The following is a 16,179-nucleotide window of genomic DNA, read 5'->3' on the forward strand; positions in this document are numbered from 1 at the left end:
TGGTTGTAACTGTTATGGCAGAATAGAGTGGACTTAAAACAGGGCACTGGGCCATGTATATAAAACTTGATTGCTGTGAGAGGACTTTTTTATTAAATTATAGCCTGTTATCAGTCTATGTTCTTTTACCTCAGACTTTCTTGTTTTCAGTCACCTATTTACTTCATTTGGAGAAAGAAAAAACAAGTTCTTGTTTTAAATAATAAAAATCTTTGCCTTTTAGGAATAAGAGACTCCTTGATCAAAGTAAATTCAATATTGCCCTGGAAATGGACCTGGGTGTGCAGGCACAAAATAGATTTTTTATTACCTTTGAGGCCTAATAAGTATGAACTTTTCTATATCCAGAAAGCTCCACACACTTCTTTAATGACCACCTCTTGGGCCACACACGGAGTATTGAACTAGAGACCTTCCAGAGCTAAAAGCATAAGTTGTCATAGCTTGAGTTGTATAACCCATTGGTGAGTGTATGCCAGTGGTGCTCAACCTTTTTCTCTGGTGGGCCAGATGGGCAGTGCCCAGTTGCTCCATAGATTCATAGACGTTGGGGTCGGAAGGGATCTCAATAGATCATCGAGTCCGACCACCTGCATAGGCAGGAAAGAGGGCTGGGGTCAGATGACCCTCGCCAGATGCCTATCTAACCCCCTTTTGAAGACCCCCCAGGGTAGGGGAGAGCACCACCTCCCTTGGGAGCCCGTTCCAGACCTTGGCCACTCGAACTGTGAAGAAGTCCTTCCTAATGTCCTGTCTAAATCTGCTCTCTGCTAGCTTATGGCCATTATTTCTTGTGACCCCCAGTGGAACTTTGGTGAGTAGAGCCTCATCAAGAGATGAGAGCCTGAGAGCCATGGGAACCAAATTTCCATGAGCCATGAGAGCCAAACTTCCTGACCTATGGGGAGTCCTGTGGACCAGATTCCAAGGATTCACAGGCCAGAGGTTGAGCACCCCTGGGTTACACTTCTAATTTCTCTGCAAGATGACTAACAAATTTTTTTAGCATTTGAAAACTGGGGTGTGGAAACCTCTGTTTCGTACATCTCTTTATATCTAGTCTTATTGTTTGCTTATCAACTTCATCCTGCTTTTATCCCAGACTGGAGCTCAGCTCCTTGAGTGGAACAATATTGAAGGAAAGGATCCTTTATGAATTTACTTATAGAAACAGTTCAGTTCCATGCAATGATGACTTGGCTAAAAGAGTAAGATCCTATGGGAGCAGGATATAATTTTTTTCAAATTGCGGTATTGTTTATTCAATGACTGCTGAATTTGAGCACCTTGGGGACTACAGCTTCTATCCTTGACAGTCTACATAATGTCTGCTAGGAAATCGTGTTTCCTTCTTTCATTCCAAGCAAATATTTAATAATTTTTACTGTCCAGCCCCATGTCTGGTGTACCTAAGAGAACCCAGATAATTTTTAGGGTTAGGTTACTTTGCTCTCCTGGGATAGATTTCATAGACATTAGGGCTGGAAGGGACCTTGGAAGATCATCGAGTCCAGCCCTCTGCCCGAGGGGCAGGAATTCGGCAGACTTCATAGGATCCCAGCAAGATAAAGATCCAATTGTCTTCTGAAAGTGTTCAAAGTTGGTGCTTGAACCACCTCCGGCGGCAGTCTATTCCAAACCTTGGGAGCTTGGACAGTAAAGAAATTCTTCCTTATGTCCAACCTGAAACGGTCATGGAGGAGTTTGTAACCATTTGACCTTGTCATCCCTTGGGGTGCTCTGGTGAACAGACGTTCCCCCAGATCCTGGTGAGCACCCCTGATAAACTTATAAGTGGACACCAGATCACCCCTGAGCCTACACTTTTCCAGGCTGAAGAGTCCCATGGCTCTCAGGCTCTCATCATAAGGTCTGTTTTCCTGACCCTTGATCATGCGTGTGGCTCTCCTCTGCACTCTCTCAAGCTTCTCCACATCCTTTTTGAATTGTGGAGCCCAAAACTGGATGCAATACTCCAGCTGCGGCCTCACCAAGGCCGAGTACAAGGGGAGAATGACGTCCTGGGATTTGCTTGACCAATATCTGTGGATGCAAGCCAGTGTTTTGCTCGCTTTACTAGCAGCCGCATCACATTGAAGGCTCATGTTCATCTTGTGGTCAATCATGACCCTCAAGTTCCTTTCATCCGTAGTGCTAGCCAGTGTAGCACTGCCGAGCCTATCAGGATGCTGCAGGTTTTTCTTCCCAAGGTAGGGTTTGGGAACAAAAACTGTAGTGGGGGTTTGAGAAGTAACCTGGGACATCAAGCAGCTGTGTATGATTGCTTCAATGCTCACATGGTTTGCTGCAGCTTTAATTTTGAAGGGCACCACTCCTCTGGTCAGCTCTGTGGGACTATTGATGATTAGAGAAGTGATGCCCTTTGATGCAAAAGCTAAAGCAAACAGCTGCATAGCTAATCTGTAATTTGGCAATCTACTGCAATCCACCCAAATATGAATGATCCAAGTTCTGTTGTATGTTGTTATTTTTTAATAGTGTTCTATTAGTGTCCTGAGGCCCCAAGCAGAACCAGAACCAGAACCTCATTGTGTTGTTACTGAACACACATCTTCATGAAAAACTGAGAGCTGTAGAGTTTATAATCAAATACAGGGCTGTCCAACCGATGGCCCTCAAGGTATTAAATTAGGGTCTCACCTAGCTGCTGCTGCTCCCTCCTCCCCCATCACCCTGGCCCTAACTGGGTGCAGCAGCTGGAGTCTGCAGGCTCCCCCTCACTCCTCCAGCTGTCGCATCCTGCCCTCACTGCAGAGGGTGGGGCAGTGTGATGCAGTGCAGGGAGCTGAGGGTTAGGAAGTCAGGATCATGAGTGGTGGGGATAGGAGGATTGGCACTGCAGGGAGGAGCTGCGGGGGCACAGTGCCTGCAAGGGTGCACATTGCAGTGGGGAGACTGGGTGTCTGTGCAGCCCAGTGTTCTGTGGCTCCCCTGGTGCAGCCCACATGTCATGCCCCCAGGGGCTTAGAAGCTAGACAGCCCTAATCTAATACAAAGCATACTACTGTCATGTGTGCCTTTTATTATTCCAGTGTAAACTACACATTTTCCAAAGGAACTTTGTTCCTAGCTGTTCAGGGTTGTAACAACTATTATTTTAACACTTCTAAGCCAGATCTGTCTAATTGTAAGCAATTTCCCAGTCACTTGGAAAGGTCTAGCTTTCTCTTTGCTATTACAAGTCTTTCATATACGTTTCATATACTTGTGTGTGGGTGTGGTTGAATCTAGACAACCAATCAGAGAGCTCCGGACAGACAGAATAAGCCTATTTTTGTGTGTGTGTGTGTGTGTGTGTGTGTATGTATATATGTATGTGTATATATATATATACACACACACACACACACTAGCCAATTGCCCGTCAAGAATGATGGGCTGGGGGTGGGCGGGGGCAGAGCTGCCACCTACCACCCCGAGCTGCTGCCACCTCCCAGGAGGGGGAGAAGGGCGGGGAAGCTTGCCCCTCTGTCCCCTTCCACCAGCACTCTGTGTTGCCACTGCTGGCCTGCCCCCCCACCATGGCCCTGTTCCTTGGAGGTGGTGGAGGACTGCCATGATGGCACCCCCACTCTGTTCCCGCTGTCATGGTGGTGCTCTGTTTTAGGCTGGACATAAGGAAAAACTTCTTTACTGTCTGAGCCCCCAGGGCCTGGAATAGACTGCCACCAGAGGTGGTGCAGGCACCTACTCTGGATTCCCTTAAAAAACACTTGGATGTGCATCTTGCTGGGATCATTTGACCCTTTCTGACTGCCTGCCCTTTGGGCAGGGGACTGGACCCAATGATCTTGTGAGGTCCCTTCCAGCCCTAAAGTCTATGAAATCTATGATAACACGAGGTAACCCGTCTGCATTTTACCAGCTACGTTCTATTTCCAGGTCAATATTCCTTCCTTTCCTTTCCTCACCTACTTGTCTCACACCTATTGTCCCCCGTTTCCTCTGATCCTCACTGCCACGCATTTGCATTTTCACAGACCTTCATTTTGCATATTGGCTTCTATTCTACCCAGGAGAACACAGATTACACCAGCAAACTCTTCCCATGCCTGAAGAAGAGTGTTTGTGCCCCAAAGCTTGCAAAGAACAGTTTTCCCAACTGTTTAGTTGGTCTAATAAAAGATATCACATTTACCCAAAGAACCTTGTTTGCCTATGTCCTTGGATCAACACGGCTACAACCAACAACACTTAATGTAAAAAATGTACTGCGTGACAGGGACTTGTATTCAGACTATCTTTCCTTTCCCTTGTATCTAAAAGGTTCTGCTCAGGTCACAGTCCCTGTCTTATGCTTTGGCAAAAAATGAGGCAGGAGGTAATGTTTTAATCTGAGAACCATATGATGCATTTTTTTAATTGATAAAAGACATTGTATCACTGTGTTTTTAACCCAAAATAACCTTGTGTAAACAGGTCTACATTTAAATGTGGAAGGAAACTATTGTGGTGTCTTCCACACCCACAAGATAACATTGAGTACCTACTTTCTAATTAGAACTGATTTTCTAATCTCAGTCGTTAGAATAGAGAGGTCTGTCTTTATAAGCACTTTTCTGACCTTTGACCTTCATTTGCTTCTCCACAATTTTTCACTTTTCCATGCTTGAGGAAATCACAATGTGGATAGTGTTGCCAAGGACTTAGCAGATATGGTTTTCTTTTCCTATTCCTTATCATGATGACAAATGGTCAGGTTCTAAAACCTTGGAATTTCCCTCAGCTGGGCAAACAATTTCAGACTATATATATAGATATACTTTAATTTATCAGAACTCCTAATAGTTACTTAAGAGGATTATTTTTTTTCACGCTTAATTTAGCTGTGGAGATAGGTCACAACTGCAACTGCCAATCCATCCAGTTTTCCCACCCATCTTCAAACTTTGAGAGTTAAGCTAAAGAGTGACTTTGATCTGAACTATCATTATTTTAGATTGTGCAAAAACAGGACCTGACCTAGGGTTTGTAACAATCAAACCACTCCCTGCTCAGAATCACCTCTCTTAGAAGGCGCTTCCCAGAAACTTCTAACATTTAAGATATAGGCACACAAAGGAGCTGAAATTTATGCTTGCAAGACAATTAGCTACAACTGCAGATAAGAAGTTGCATCTCAGCTTCAATGTTTCCATAAAAGTACTTTAACTGTTTTAGTAACCTTCCATAGTGCACATGAATATGTTGCTTATGCCTCAAAAGATGCTTATATGGTCTGGCAACTCATTAATATCTATCTAGGCACTAGTTTAGGAAGGATCACATTTTTAATACACTCCCTGTTTTGTTAGATTGATTTTTTTTTTCACCTTCATTTGGCTAGAGCTATAAAAATTGCTAGACCAAAATTCAAAGCCCAAGCATACTTGGACTTCGGAGCAATTTGGAATGAGATTGTAATTGAGTCATTTTTGTAGCTGGAATCTATGCACACTACTGATTTCTATACTTTGCATGTTTTAAGCAAGTATTATCTCTAATACCCTCCCCAAAATGATAACAGCAGAAGGGAATACTGATGGTTGGGCTTCTCATTTAGGGAAGATAACAATGCTTTTTTAAACGTAATCTCTACACATATAATCTGTCAGTACTAAGAATCTTCTGCCACTGAGCATCTGAACAATATCCCTTTCAAACCTTTCAGAAGTCTCCACCTTGCCACCTTCTTGATGAATCTATTTAGAAGAGACTTCTGAAAAGGTTGAAAGGTATATTGCATTGAATACACAGATATATCACAAAGGTGTTACACAGAGTGCTTTAAAAATGGTGGATCCTGCTCTAAGTTAACCCTGGGTTGATGTGGCATCAGGATAAAGCGTTTTAGGTAAGAGCACTTTATTGAACTTCTCTAGTACATCCCATTGTGAGTCAAGGTAGGTTGCATTCTACCAGCATTCCAGAGACCCCTTCCTGGGTGACCTGCTAGCCTTGTCTGGTGCTCATGCAGCTCAGCCTCACCCCCAGGCTGTCACAGAGAGGAGACAGAAAAGGCTCTGTCTCCTCCCTGTGTGGTTGGGCAGGCACAGCCCAGCCCCCTTGAAGACCTGGTGGTGAGGGGTCCACATTAGCAGGGGGCTTCATTCCTCCCCTTTTACCACCCTCAGCCACTGGAGCTGACAGCAGCCAGCTGGCAGGGGCGTGGAGCTGAAGAGAGGGGCTGCATTGGCTAATCGGGGTGGACAACTGCGCGGCTAGGCTTGGCATTCTCTGGCAGCTTCCTGGGAGGTGTGCAGGAGTGCCCCTAGCCTGCTGGCTTCAAGCAGTGCAGGCAAGCTGCGAGTGCCCCTTACCGAACAGCAAATGTCTGTTCTGCTTGCTCCTGACCTAATCTAGAGTACTAGAGTAAAGCACAATACTTGGAGTGCTTCTGCCTTGGGCTTTTTGAACATCTGTACTTAGCCATAGATATTTGGATATTATGAGGAGTCCTTAAAAATATCTACAAATAACTAGTCATTAATTGGATGTAGTTAGACTTTTAAGCACAAGATATCATTTTCAGTATCCACAGGGGTGATAGATGCTTACCCAAAAGTACATGGATCCTAGGTCTCTACCATGTGCAATGTAGAGTCTACAGCTTCCAATCTTGAAAGAGCTCCTTGTCAGTAGACTTCCATTGACTTCACTGAAGCTCAGTGTAGACATAGGGACCTGCCTGTATGGACTGTCTTACAGAACTGAGGGCTAAATGACTGTTTTTGGAAAAGGATGATCATTTAAGTTCTCTTGGGTACATGCTGCACAACCATTTTCTTGTGATAGCTGCTGATGTTGGTGGGTCTGGATCCTTCACATTTTCTTCCTATATGTTTTTATCTCACTTGCTAATTTTTTTAAAATTTTTTTGTTCTTTTTATTTTATACCTGCAGGTATGTACTGTCACCATTACAGTCTATTTGCCGTACTTCTTTCCTTGCACTCCAGTTAGGACCCTGAGAACTTTTCAGCTGAAAAACAATACAGAAATGTAAGTGGCCCAAGTGTTTTTAAGCAAAAGGCTAATAGTATCCATTATTTTCTAAGAACATCTTTATGAACATCAAATAATCTCACCAGATTTGAATGTTCAAAATGGATAATGGTTCTTGTCTATTTAAACTTTTCAAATGGGTAGTACTTAGGCATGCAGTGACTGCAATTGAATACATGTGCATTCTTATTGCTATATGGCATATAAGCCTATTTGAACCTGTTTCATTGTTTGAATCTCTCTCTTGCACCTCCCTTCCTCCCTCCCGCTGAGTAGCATCTTGTGAAGAAACATTGGAATTTGGATAAAAAATGTTCAGATTTTAAATTACAAGACAGTTGTTTTCACGCGTTGAAATATATATAACCAGTTGGAGATGGTGCATATAGTACTATTAGGAAATAGTTGTATTATCTTCAGGTAATACAGTATGAAAACTTATTTGCCTCCTATGACAACAGTATTGGAATAACTTACAAAAGTATAATAAAATGCAGACTTTATATACTGCAAGTTGTAGTTTATCGTTTGTTATATGTTACATAAATAAATGCTATATACTGTAATAAATATTTCAATTTTCTTTAAAAAAAACACAGTAATTTGTATCACGTACTTAATATCAAGGTTTTGCAAACCTATCCCAGTGATTTGGATAATTATAAGGAAAAGCCTCTTTCCTTACCCCAATGTCCTTTTTGCATTTTATGAGCTACCTGCTTATAAAATGTTATTTTTTCAAAACAAAGTTGTTTTTGCTTTAACATTATATAGAAAAAGCATCTGAAACCATGACAGTTCTATGTTTTCTGCCTCTGAGTCAAAATAGTCAAGCTGATCCAAGTTAGAGCCTAACTGTTTTTAGTTATTTCATAGTATCATAGTGCTTAGGGTCAGAAAGGACCTAAACAGTTCATCAGGTCTGACCCCTTACCCCAGGCAGGAATGGGTGCCAGGGTCACATTACCCCTGCCAAATATCTGTCCAGTCTGCTCTTGAAGACCCCCAAGGTAGGAGAGAGAACCACCTCACTTGGGAGCCCATTCCAGAGCCTGGCAGCCCTAACTGTAAAGTAATGTCTCCTGTTGTCCAGCCTGAATCTTCTCTCTAGCGATTTGGGGCCGTTATTCCTAGTAACCAAGGGTGGTGCCAGGGGGAACAGAGCCTCCCCCAATTTCTGCTGGTCCCCCCTGGTGAGTTTGTAAATGGCCACCAGATCCCCTCTCAGCCTTCTCTTGTGGAGACTGAATAGGTTCAGGCCCTTTAGCCTCTCTTCGTAGGGCCTGCCCTGCTGCCTCTTGACCATGCGAGTGGCCCTGCTCTGGACCCTCTCAATGATAGCCACATTTCTCTTGAAGTGCGGTGCGCAGAACTGGATACAGTACTCCAACTGTGGCCTGACTGATGCTGCATAGAGGGGGAGGATCACCTCCCTGGATCTGCTTGTAATGCATCTCTAGATGCACGACAAGGTGCGGTTAGCCTTACTGACTGCTTCCTCACATTGGCAGCTCATGTTCATCCTGGAGTCAACAATGACTCCAAGATCCCTTTCTGCCACCGTGTTGACAAGAAGGGTGTTCCCCAGCCTATAGGTGTGTTGCTGGTTCTTTCTCCCTAGATGCAGTACCTTGCACTTGTCTGCACTGCAGTCTCATCCATCCACCTCTCATTTGTCTAGATCTAGCTGGATTCTGTCCCTCCCTTCCAGAGTGCCCACCTCGCCCCTCAACCTGCAGGTGTAGTCAGCAAATTTGGACAGCGTGCATTCCTCACCCACATCCAGATCGCTGATAAAGATGTTGAACAGTACAGGCCCTAGGACTGAGCCCTGGGAGACTCCACTGCCCACATCCCTCCAGGTTGAATATGACCTGTCCACCACCACTCTCTGGGTGCGGCCATCTAGCCAATTTGCCACCCATCTGACTGTGTAGGCATCAATGCTGCAGTCACCAAGTTTTTTAAAGAAAATATGGTGGGAAACCATGTTAAAGGCCTTCTTTAAAGTCCAGGAAGACGACATCCACCCTCATCCAGGGACTTTGACCTGATCATAAATAGAAACCAGATTAGTTGGGCAGGACCTGCCCTCAATGAACCCATGAGGGTTGCCCCTGAGCATTACCTCCCCTGCTGGGCCCTTGCAGATGTACTCCTTGATAATTTTCTCAAAGATCTTCCCAAGGAGACTAACTGACTATAATTGACGGAGTGAGACTAACTGGCTTATAATTGCCAGGGTCCTCCTTTCTCCCCTTCTTGTAAATCAGGACCGTTCTGGCCCTTTTCCAATCCCCTGGTACCTGGCCAGTGCCTCACAAGTGCTCATAGACCCATGCCAGGGGCCCTGCTATGACCCCCACCAATTCCCTCAGCACCCTCGGGTGAAGAGCATCTGGATCTACTGATTTAAACACATCCAGCCTCTCCACAAGTTGATGTGATGTGATTTAAACACATCCAAACCCCTAACTAGGTGGTCCCTGACCCTAGGCATGGTGCTGCCTCCCCTGGGTCCATCCGCAATTCTAGTGGGGGAGATGTCCCGGTCCCTGTTCAGGAATATGGAGGCAAAGAATTCATTAAAGAGGTCAGCTTTTTCATTTGCCGCAATCACCAGATTGCCAAGCCTATCCTGTAGGGGTCCCACATTACCCAGTGCCGCCTTCTTACTTCCCTCCCATGGGGCTGGTCCATGCTTTCCCCTCCCCTGCACCTGGCTAGGCTGGGGCTGAGGCAGTCCCACTTTCTCTTGTGGAGACAGGCCATGCTCCCTTGCCCTGTGAGGCTGAATCAGGGCTGGGTCATGCCTCCTTCCCCCGCTGGAGGGCCAGGTTGGGGCTGTGCTCAGCTTCTTTCCCCTGCATGGCTGGATCAGGGCTGGGCTTCCCCTCGCCTCCCTCTGTGTGGCTGGGGCCCTGCCGGGCTCACCCTGGGCACTGAATCCAGCCCACGGAAGGACCCACCACTTTCCATCTGGGCCACCAGATAAAAAGGCTGAGCACCACTGCTCTAGCAGGAGAGAGAGAACCCTGTTGAGATGGGCCATAGGCATACCATTTTGGAGCCAGTTGCACCCAAGAGAAGGATGTAGCCAGCATTGCATCCAGACAAGTCTGACCTGGTACCAGTGTAGCCTGAATGAAAATGTGCCAGTTTGCTGCAGGGTCTATAGAGGGTGGCCTTTGGCACAAGTCTGGATTGAGGCTTCAGACTCATGCCCATGGAGCTATGATGATATGCTTTAACTACTTTGTGCCTATACCTTCTTCCTCCATTTATGTGGGGGTAGGCAAGAATTGTTTTCCAGTCCTTTCCTTTCATGCATTTTACCTTAACAGGTTTGGTCTACAAACAACTTTTTTAACTCATCTATTTCAGTTAGGAATGTGGCGGGTTTTTTTTTTTTAATCCATTAAATAGGTAAGAACGTTTTCTATGATTGGATGTTAACTGGAACCTTGATATGTTTCATTGTCCTTTGGATTTGTGGGCAGGGATTGGGTAAGCCAACAAGCACCAATTTCCTGAGTAGCTGGGAGAAAGGGGGTTTATATTGTCATTACTTGTACTATGGTGGTACCAAAAAATGTGCTGGGTATTATCCAAAGACAAAGGAAGAGTGCACATGGGGTAGTTTTCTTTGGTTAGATGTGATATCTTTTATTAGGTCAACTGAGTAGTTGGAAAAAAGTTCTTAGCAAGCTTTCGGGCGCAGTCACCTTTCATCAGGAATAGGGAGTCTCTGCTGGTCTGAGACTCCAAGGAATGAGAGAAGCTAAAAGTGTTTGTCAGTTTGTGGCCATTGTTCCCGGTTATTCCAAAGGGTACCCTGGTAAACAGAGCTTCTCCTATTTCTTCCTGCTCTTCCCCTCCCCCCAGTTCATCCAGGCCTGCTGACTTGTTCTGGTGCATAGTTGTTGTTTGGTTTCTCCTACATGTTTTCTATCAGGGCATTTGATGCACTGGATGAGATATATTACATTTCTGGAGGTGCAGGTGTAGGATCCAGGAATGGTGATGGTTCTGTTGTGGGGTGTATTTATTGTGGGGATGGTGGGGATATGTTGGCAGGTTTTGCATTTCTTGTCCTGGCATGGTCTGGATCCATTGGGTATAGTTTAGGTCATAGGGAGTTTGCTTCTGGTGATGAGGTTAGCAAGGTTTGGTGCTGGTTTAAAGGCTAGGATGGGTGGTCTATTTGAAAAGATATCTTTAAGAATGGGGTCTTGTTTTAGTATGGGTTGCAATCATTTGAGGATTTTCCATGAGGTAGTGTTACATACAGAGGAGGTGATGTGTGTCCTGCTAGGACCCATTCTATTGGTTAGAAGTTTTTTTTATCTTAAAACACTTGTCACCATGAGGTGCATGTGGCTTTTCTCTTCTCTGCACAGAAAAAAAACCTAATGCACACATCTCTTGAGTCTTGTGACACCAGTGATTTATATTTACATGCAGAAATACCTGTTAAGAACAATTTGGTTTGGTGATTTTTTACAGAGCTACAATAATGTTTCCCTGCTAAGGAGATCATGACTAGTTGGGGCATTGGATATTTTTTTAATAGACCTTTTTTTTCCTAGCATTGGGGAGTGAAACGCTTAATCCTTTAATTTCAGAAATGTAGCTTTTCAGTAGTAGAAAATGATGTAGCAGACTGTAACTGCTAATAAATTAAGTTCTAATCTTAATCAAAATTAGTTTGGGTCCACAAGAAGATACAGGAAAGAATACATTTTGGGAGATATCCATGGCTATAAACATGGGAGGATCTAGAATTTTGAAAAGAAGGGTGCAGGTGGTGTGCTGCAACATCACGTATAACACGACATTACGGTTTTCTCCAGGTAAAAAGTAAACAAGATGTTTTACTAATATGATAAGAGGCTAGAGCTATATTATTCAGTTTAAGATCAAAGTAAAAATGAATGTAACTTTATTGGAACATGTCCTAATTTCATTATGCTATTCATTACAGTATTCCTTCATCAAGCATAATGAGAAAAAGCATGCTGAATTAAGAGTTATTTTATAATAACTCTTTTCTCTAATTCTCTAATTTTTAAGCACAAAAGAATTCAAGAGGGAAATTGCAGAATATACTTGTACACCTGGCACACCATGGATTGGGCCAGATGGAGTCAAATATTACAATCAAACTTTTAACCAAGGTAAGGAAAAGTGTACTGAATAGGACCTAGCAATAAATTGTTTTTATGTAATTTGATTTGGTCTCCAAACATATTTAGCTAGCTATAATACATGTTTCCTTCAATGGGGATTTGTTGTTTCCCTCCCCAGAGACGTGAGGAGAACCAAGGCCCCCATTTAAACTGTGTTGAGAAGTTTGTCAATTATAATACTTTTGATGAGGGGAAAAGAGAGCTTTTCTGAAACATTAATAAAGGGAGAAGTCAAGACATTCATTTTCCTTGCCTAAATGGCTTCTGTTTCCCTTTATTTACATTAGCTCAAATAGGGGTGCTCAACCAGGCCAAATGCAGCCTGTGGAGCCTTGGAAGCTGGCCTGCAAGGGTCCTCATGGATCAGGGAAATTTAGCAGCAGGGGAGCAGTGGCAATGAATACTGCTACCCTTCCCTGCTGTCAAAATCCAAACCTGCATGGAGCGGGGTTGAGCAGGATCACAACCCTCCCCCCGCAGGGCTGGATTGGGGCTGGGCCATGCCCCCTTTGCTCTATGCACCTAGGCCACCCCTCTTCTACCCGTGGAGCTGTGCTATGCCCCCTTCCCTTCCCTCCACTCAGCCAAGTTGGTGCCAGGGCTGGTTTGTGGCCATGACAACCTCCCTTCCCCCACATGGCTGGATTGGATCTGGGCTGCCCCCCCCACCCCTGGCCCTCCCCCTGTATAGCTGGATGGGACCCCGCTGCACCACTCCTGAGCACTGGATTGGGTCTACTGGCCAGATGTAGCCCACGGAGGGACTAGGCACTGCCGATCTGGCCTGCCAAAGAAACAGATTGAGCACCATTGAGCTAAAAGAAAAGAACACAGATTTCAGACTGAAAATACCAACAGGCCTCATTTCCTTGATGTACGTGGACCAGCATGAACCTTACTTAGTCTTGATTTGAGACTGAAAGATATAAAAACTGTTACAATGAGTATCTATCTAATATGGTGAACACTTCTCTTCCTTTTTTTTTTTTGTTTCCTTTGAAGCTGCTGCACTCCTAGCTGAGAATGGGAGGAGAGGAATTGCGTACCTGTTCAAACGTGGGACTCATGAAGAGTTTGGATACACCTCTCTCTTCATAGCTGTGGCATTTTATTTCCTTCTCTCCTGCTGGACTGCAGGTTCTGCTGTTGCTAGTGGCTTGGTCATACCCATGCTGTAAGCATTGCATATCTATATTTATATTTTACATACAAAAAGCCTATACGGGTGAATCAGTAATCTGAATTGTGAGTAGAAGGGTGCCAATAACAATTCTCTACTTGCTTTCAGTGGGTTAGTTATTTAGAAGTGGATGTCTTTGTACAAATCTGGTTGAAAAGAAGAGGTTCAATTGTAAAACCATCTGCATGCCTCTGGGGATAGACCCTGTACTAAGGAGCCCTGACATTTAGAATAGTTCTGGGATCAACAGCAAGCCTTCACAGCTGGCTTCAGCTCTATAACTAGAGAAGCGTAGATTCAGATCAGGCTTTGCATTTGAATCTCAAGTCCATAATGGACTGGATCTATATATCTTTACCTTTGGGGAAGCTTGCATTTGAAGCTTAGTTTTTTGGATCAGACCAGTGTCTTTAGTGAGTTATTTGCTCTGGTACTATTGCTAAATCCTTGCAGAAATGGTGGGAGTCTGAACAAGAATATAGTCAGAGTGCACTGATGACGATATGGGTGGAGAATGGGTTCCAGTTAAGTACTGAAAGAATTTCAAAACTGTTTAAAACATTATTTACTGGAAAGTAATTGGTGAAAAATAGATGATAAAGTATTGGGCAATTTATATTTTTAACAGCCAATACTTGTGCTTGTGAACTGGTAATCAGATTGTTATAACCTAATATAAATGGACAACATATATCAATAAAATGAAATAATTGCTTAAGTCTATGAAAAAATTGGTCAATGAAAAATAATTTGGTAATGTGGAGATATGATGATGCTGTCCAAATATTTCCAGCTTCATAAGCAGAGAGCCTAGTTTTCTCTGTTTACAAATCACAAATTCTCCGATTTAACACCCCCTTGCAAATTCTCTGATTAAAAAACACAAAATCTGCATTTTCCTTGGTTAAAATGAAAAACTGCGAAATATATAGAGAAGAGTATATATAGGTATCAGTTGAACACCATGTTTTATTGATATATTTTCAATTTTAAAGCAATTTGAAAGCCTCCCAATGCCTCAATCACAGTAATCAATCACTATTGGTGCTCCTCATTCCCTACCCACAACCCCCCCAGCCCTGCCAGTGCCCCTCACTCATGACTTGCAGCCTCCAGCCCTGCCACTCCTGCCAGAGGGGGCCCCCAGATGTCAGGTCTAAGGGGCCAGGGACAGACAGGAGCCTGTAGCACCCGAGCCCCGGCTGCCGCCCATGGAAGACAGCAGCTGCTGCAGCCCAAGTGGAGCATGGAGCCCGGCTCCCCCATGGGCAGTACAGCTGGAGTGGAGCCCATGGGGGTGGATGTGGGGTGATGGCTGTGGGCTTTGGGCTCTCCACCCTGCTGCCCTCTCCCTGGGACTTCTGTGGTCCAGTGAGTGGGACACAGTGTGTGGTAGGGCAGAGCAGAGCGAGGAGACGTGCTTCCACGGGGACCCGCATGCCACCATGGTGAGGTGCCTGTTGCCCACCCAGCAGTAGTATGGGGGGCACAACTCTGTATCACCACACCTGCTGCTGCCAGGCGGGCAGGGATTGCCTTGCCATGGCAGTGTGGGACTCCTGGCAGCAGCACTGAGCCTCCCTACCGCACACCACTCTGCCCTGCTGTGCCAAGTCCCACCCACTGGGCTGGGGAGGGCAGCAGGGGTGGGTATCCCCGAGCCCACAGTCACCAGCCTGCTCTGCCTCTGCCCCCACCAGCCTACAAGGGGAAACTTGCCATTTCCCATGTTTTTCTCCTTAAAAAGAGAAAATAACTTTTTACTGTGGTTTTTCCATGGTGAATGGAAAACCTGGATCCCTGTTCATAAACTACAATACTACTGCTGACAGAGAGAAATGATTACACAAATCCAAGACCTCTATTTAGAACTTGAATCCATATCTTTATAAATCAAATTCCTTATACAAGGATTGTACTGCTGTGACTCAACTCTACCATTTCCCCACTATCAGAAGGCTGTCTGTACTAAGAATTTGTTCTAATGCTGTGGGTGTAGTCTATTGGTATAGTCAAGGGACTGGGACTGAAGACTCTGCCTTCCATTTTTGGTTTCACCACTGATTCACTCTGTGACCGTGGACAAGTCATTTGACTGTTCTTCATTTTAGTTTATCAAGGTGTAAAATGGATATAATATCATACTTGCCTATTTTACAGGAGTATGCTTGTGAGGTAGGATTACAATTTAAAAAACATTTGAGGCTGGAACAGTAGAAATATATAACTTTGCTGTTTGAAATGGTCTGATGGCTCTTATCACTTTACTGTATGCCTCTAAACCCCACTTTTGCTCAGCCCAAATTAAATATTGTGTTGTAGCACTCCTCTTCTTTCTGATTATTTTAGCTCCTTCATCCTAAGTGGGGTAGACTTGATAATCACCGTAAGTCGGTGTTGTACCGCGAAGCTATAATGGTTGGCACTAAGCAAGTTCTCTTACCACAGCTGACAGAACTTTCTCACAAAAGTAGAGCTGGCAGAATGAAATACTAGATAAGAAAATTGAAAGAAAAAAATCTGGAAAACAATGTAGCTGACAAAATTTACACCCAAATTTTCTTTGTCTTGTATGCAGGTACACAGGAGCTTTATATGGCAGGATAGTTGGCCTCATCCTTGTATCCATTTTTGGTGTTCAGACTAATGGATATGGAGCATGGATTGACCCAGGACTCTTTGCTGCAATTGGAGCTGCCTCTTTTGTAAGCGGTGTGTCAAGACTAACAGTCTCCCTCACAGTTATCATGGTAAATGCTTTTAAGTTCTCAGATACTTGGTTAACTTTCAGGCTCCCCTAAATGCT

The 16,179-nt window shown here is 44.3% G+C and overlaps 1 protein-coding gene across 11 annotated transcripts in view; it reads left to right on the top strand.

The window, feature by feature from the left end:
• The window catches only part of LOC102387923 (chloride transport protein 6-like), a 131,673-nt gene that overhangs the window by 26,695 nt on the left and 88,799 nt on the right, over window positions 1-16,179 (top strand). For all 11 annotated transcript variants that reach the window (XR_003093443.1, XR_003093444.1, XM_025201038.1 and 8 more), the window contains 4 exons: window positions 6,904-7,001; window positions 12,078-12,181; window positions 13,196-13,367; window positions 15,952-16,123. Coding sequence is in view for 9 of the 11 variants with exons in the window: in XM_025201038.1 (XP_025056823.1) it covers window positions 6,904-7,001; window positions 12,078-12,181; window positions 13,196-13,367; window positions 15,952-16,123 (546 nt within the window). In the remaining 2 variants the exon portion in view is untranslated. The remainder of the gene's footprint in view (window positions 1-6,903; window positions 7,002-12,077; window positions 12,182-13,195; window positions 13,368-15,951; window positions 16,124-16,179) is intronic.

Source organism: Alligator sinensis, unplaced genomic scaffold (assembly GCF_000455745.1).
Source record: "Alligator sinensis unplaced genomic scaffold, ASM45574v1 scaffold615_1, whole genome shotgun sequence".
Lineage (NCBI taxonomy): Eukaryota > Metazoa > Chordata > Crocodylia > Alligatoridae > Alligator > Alligator sinensis.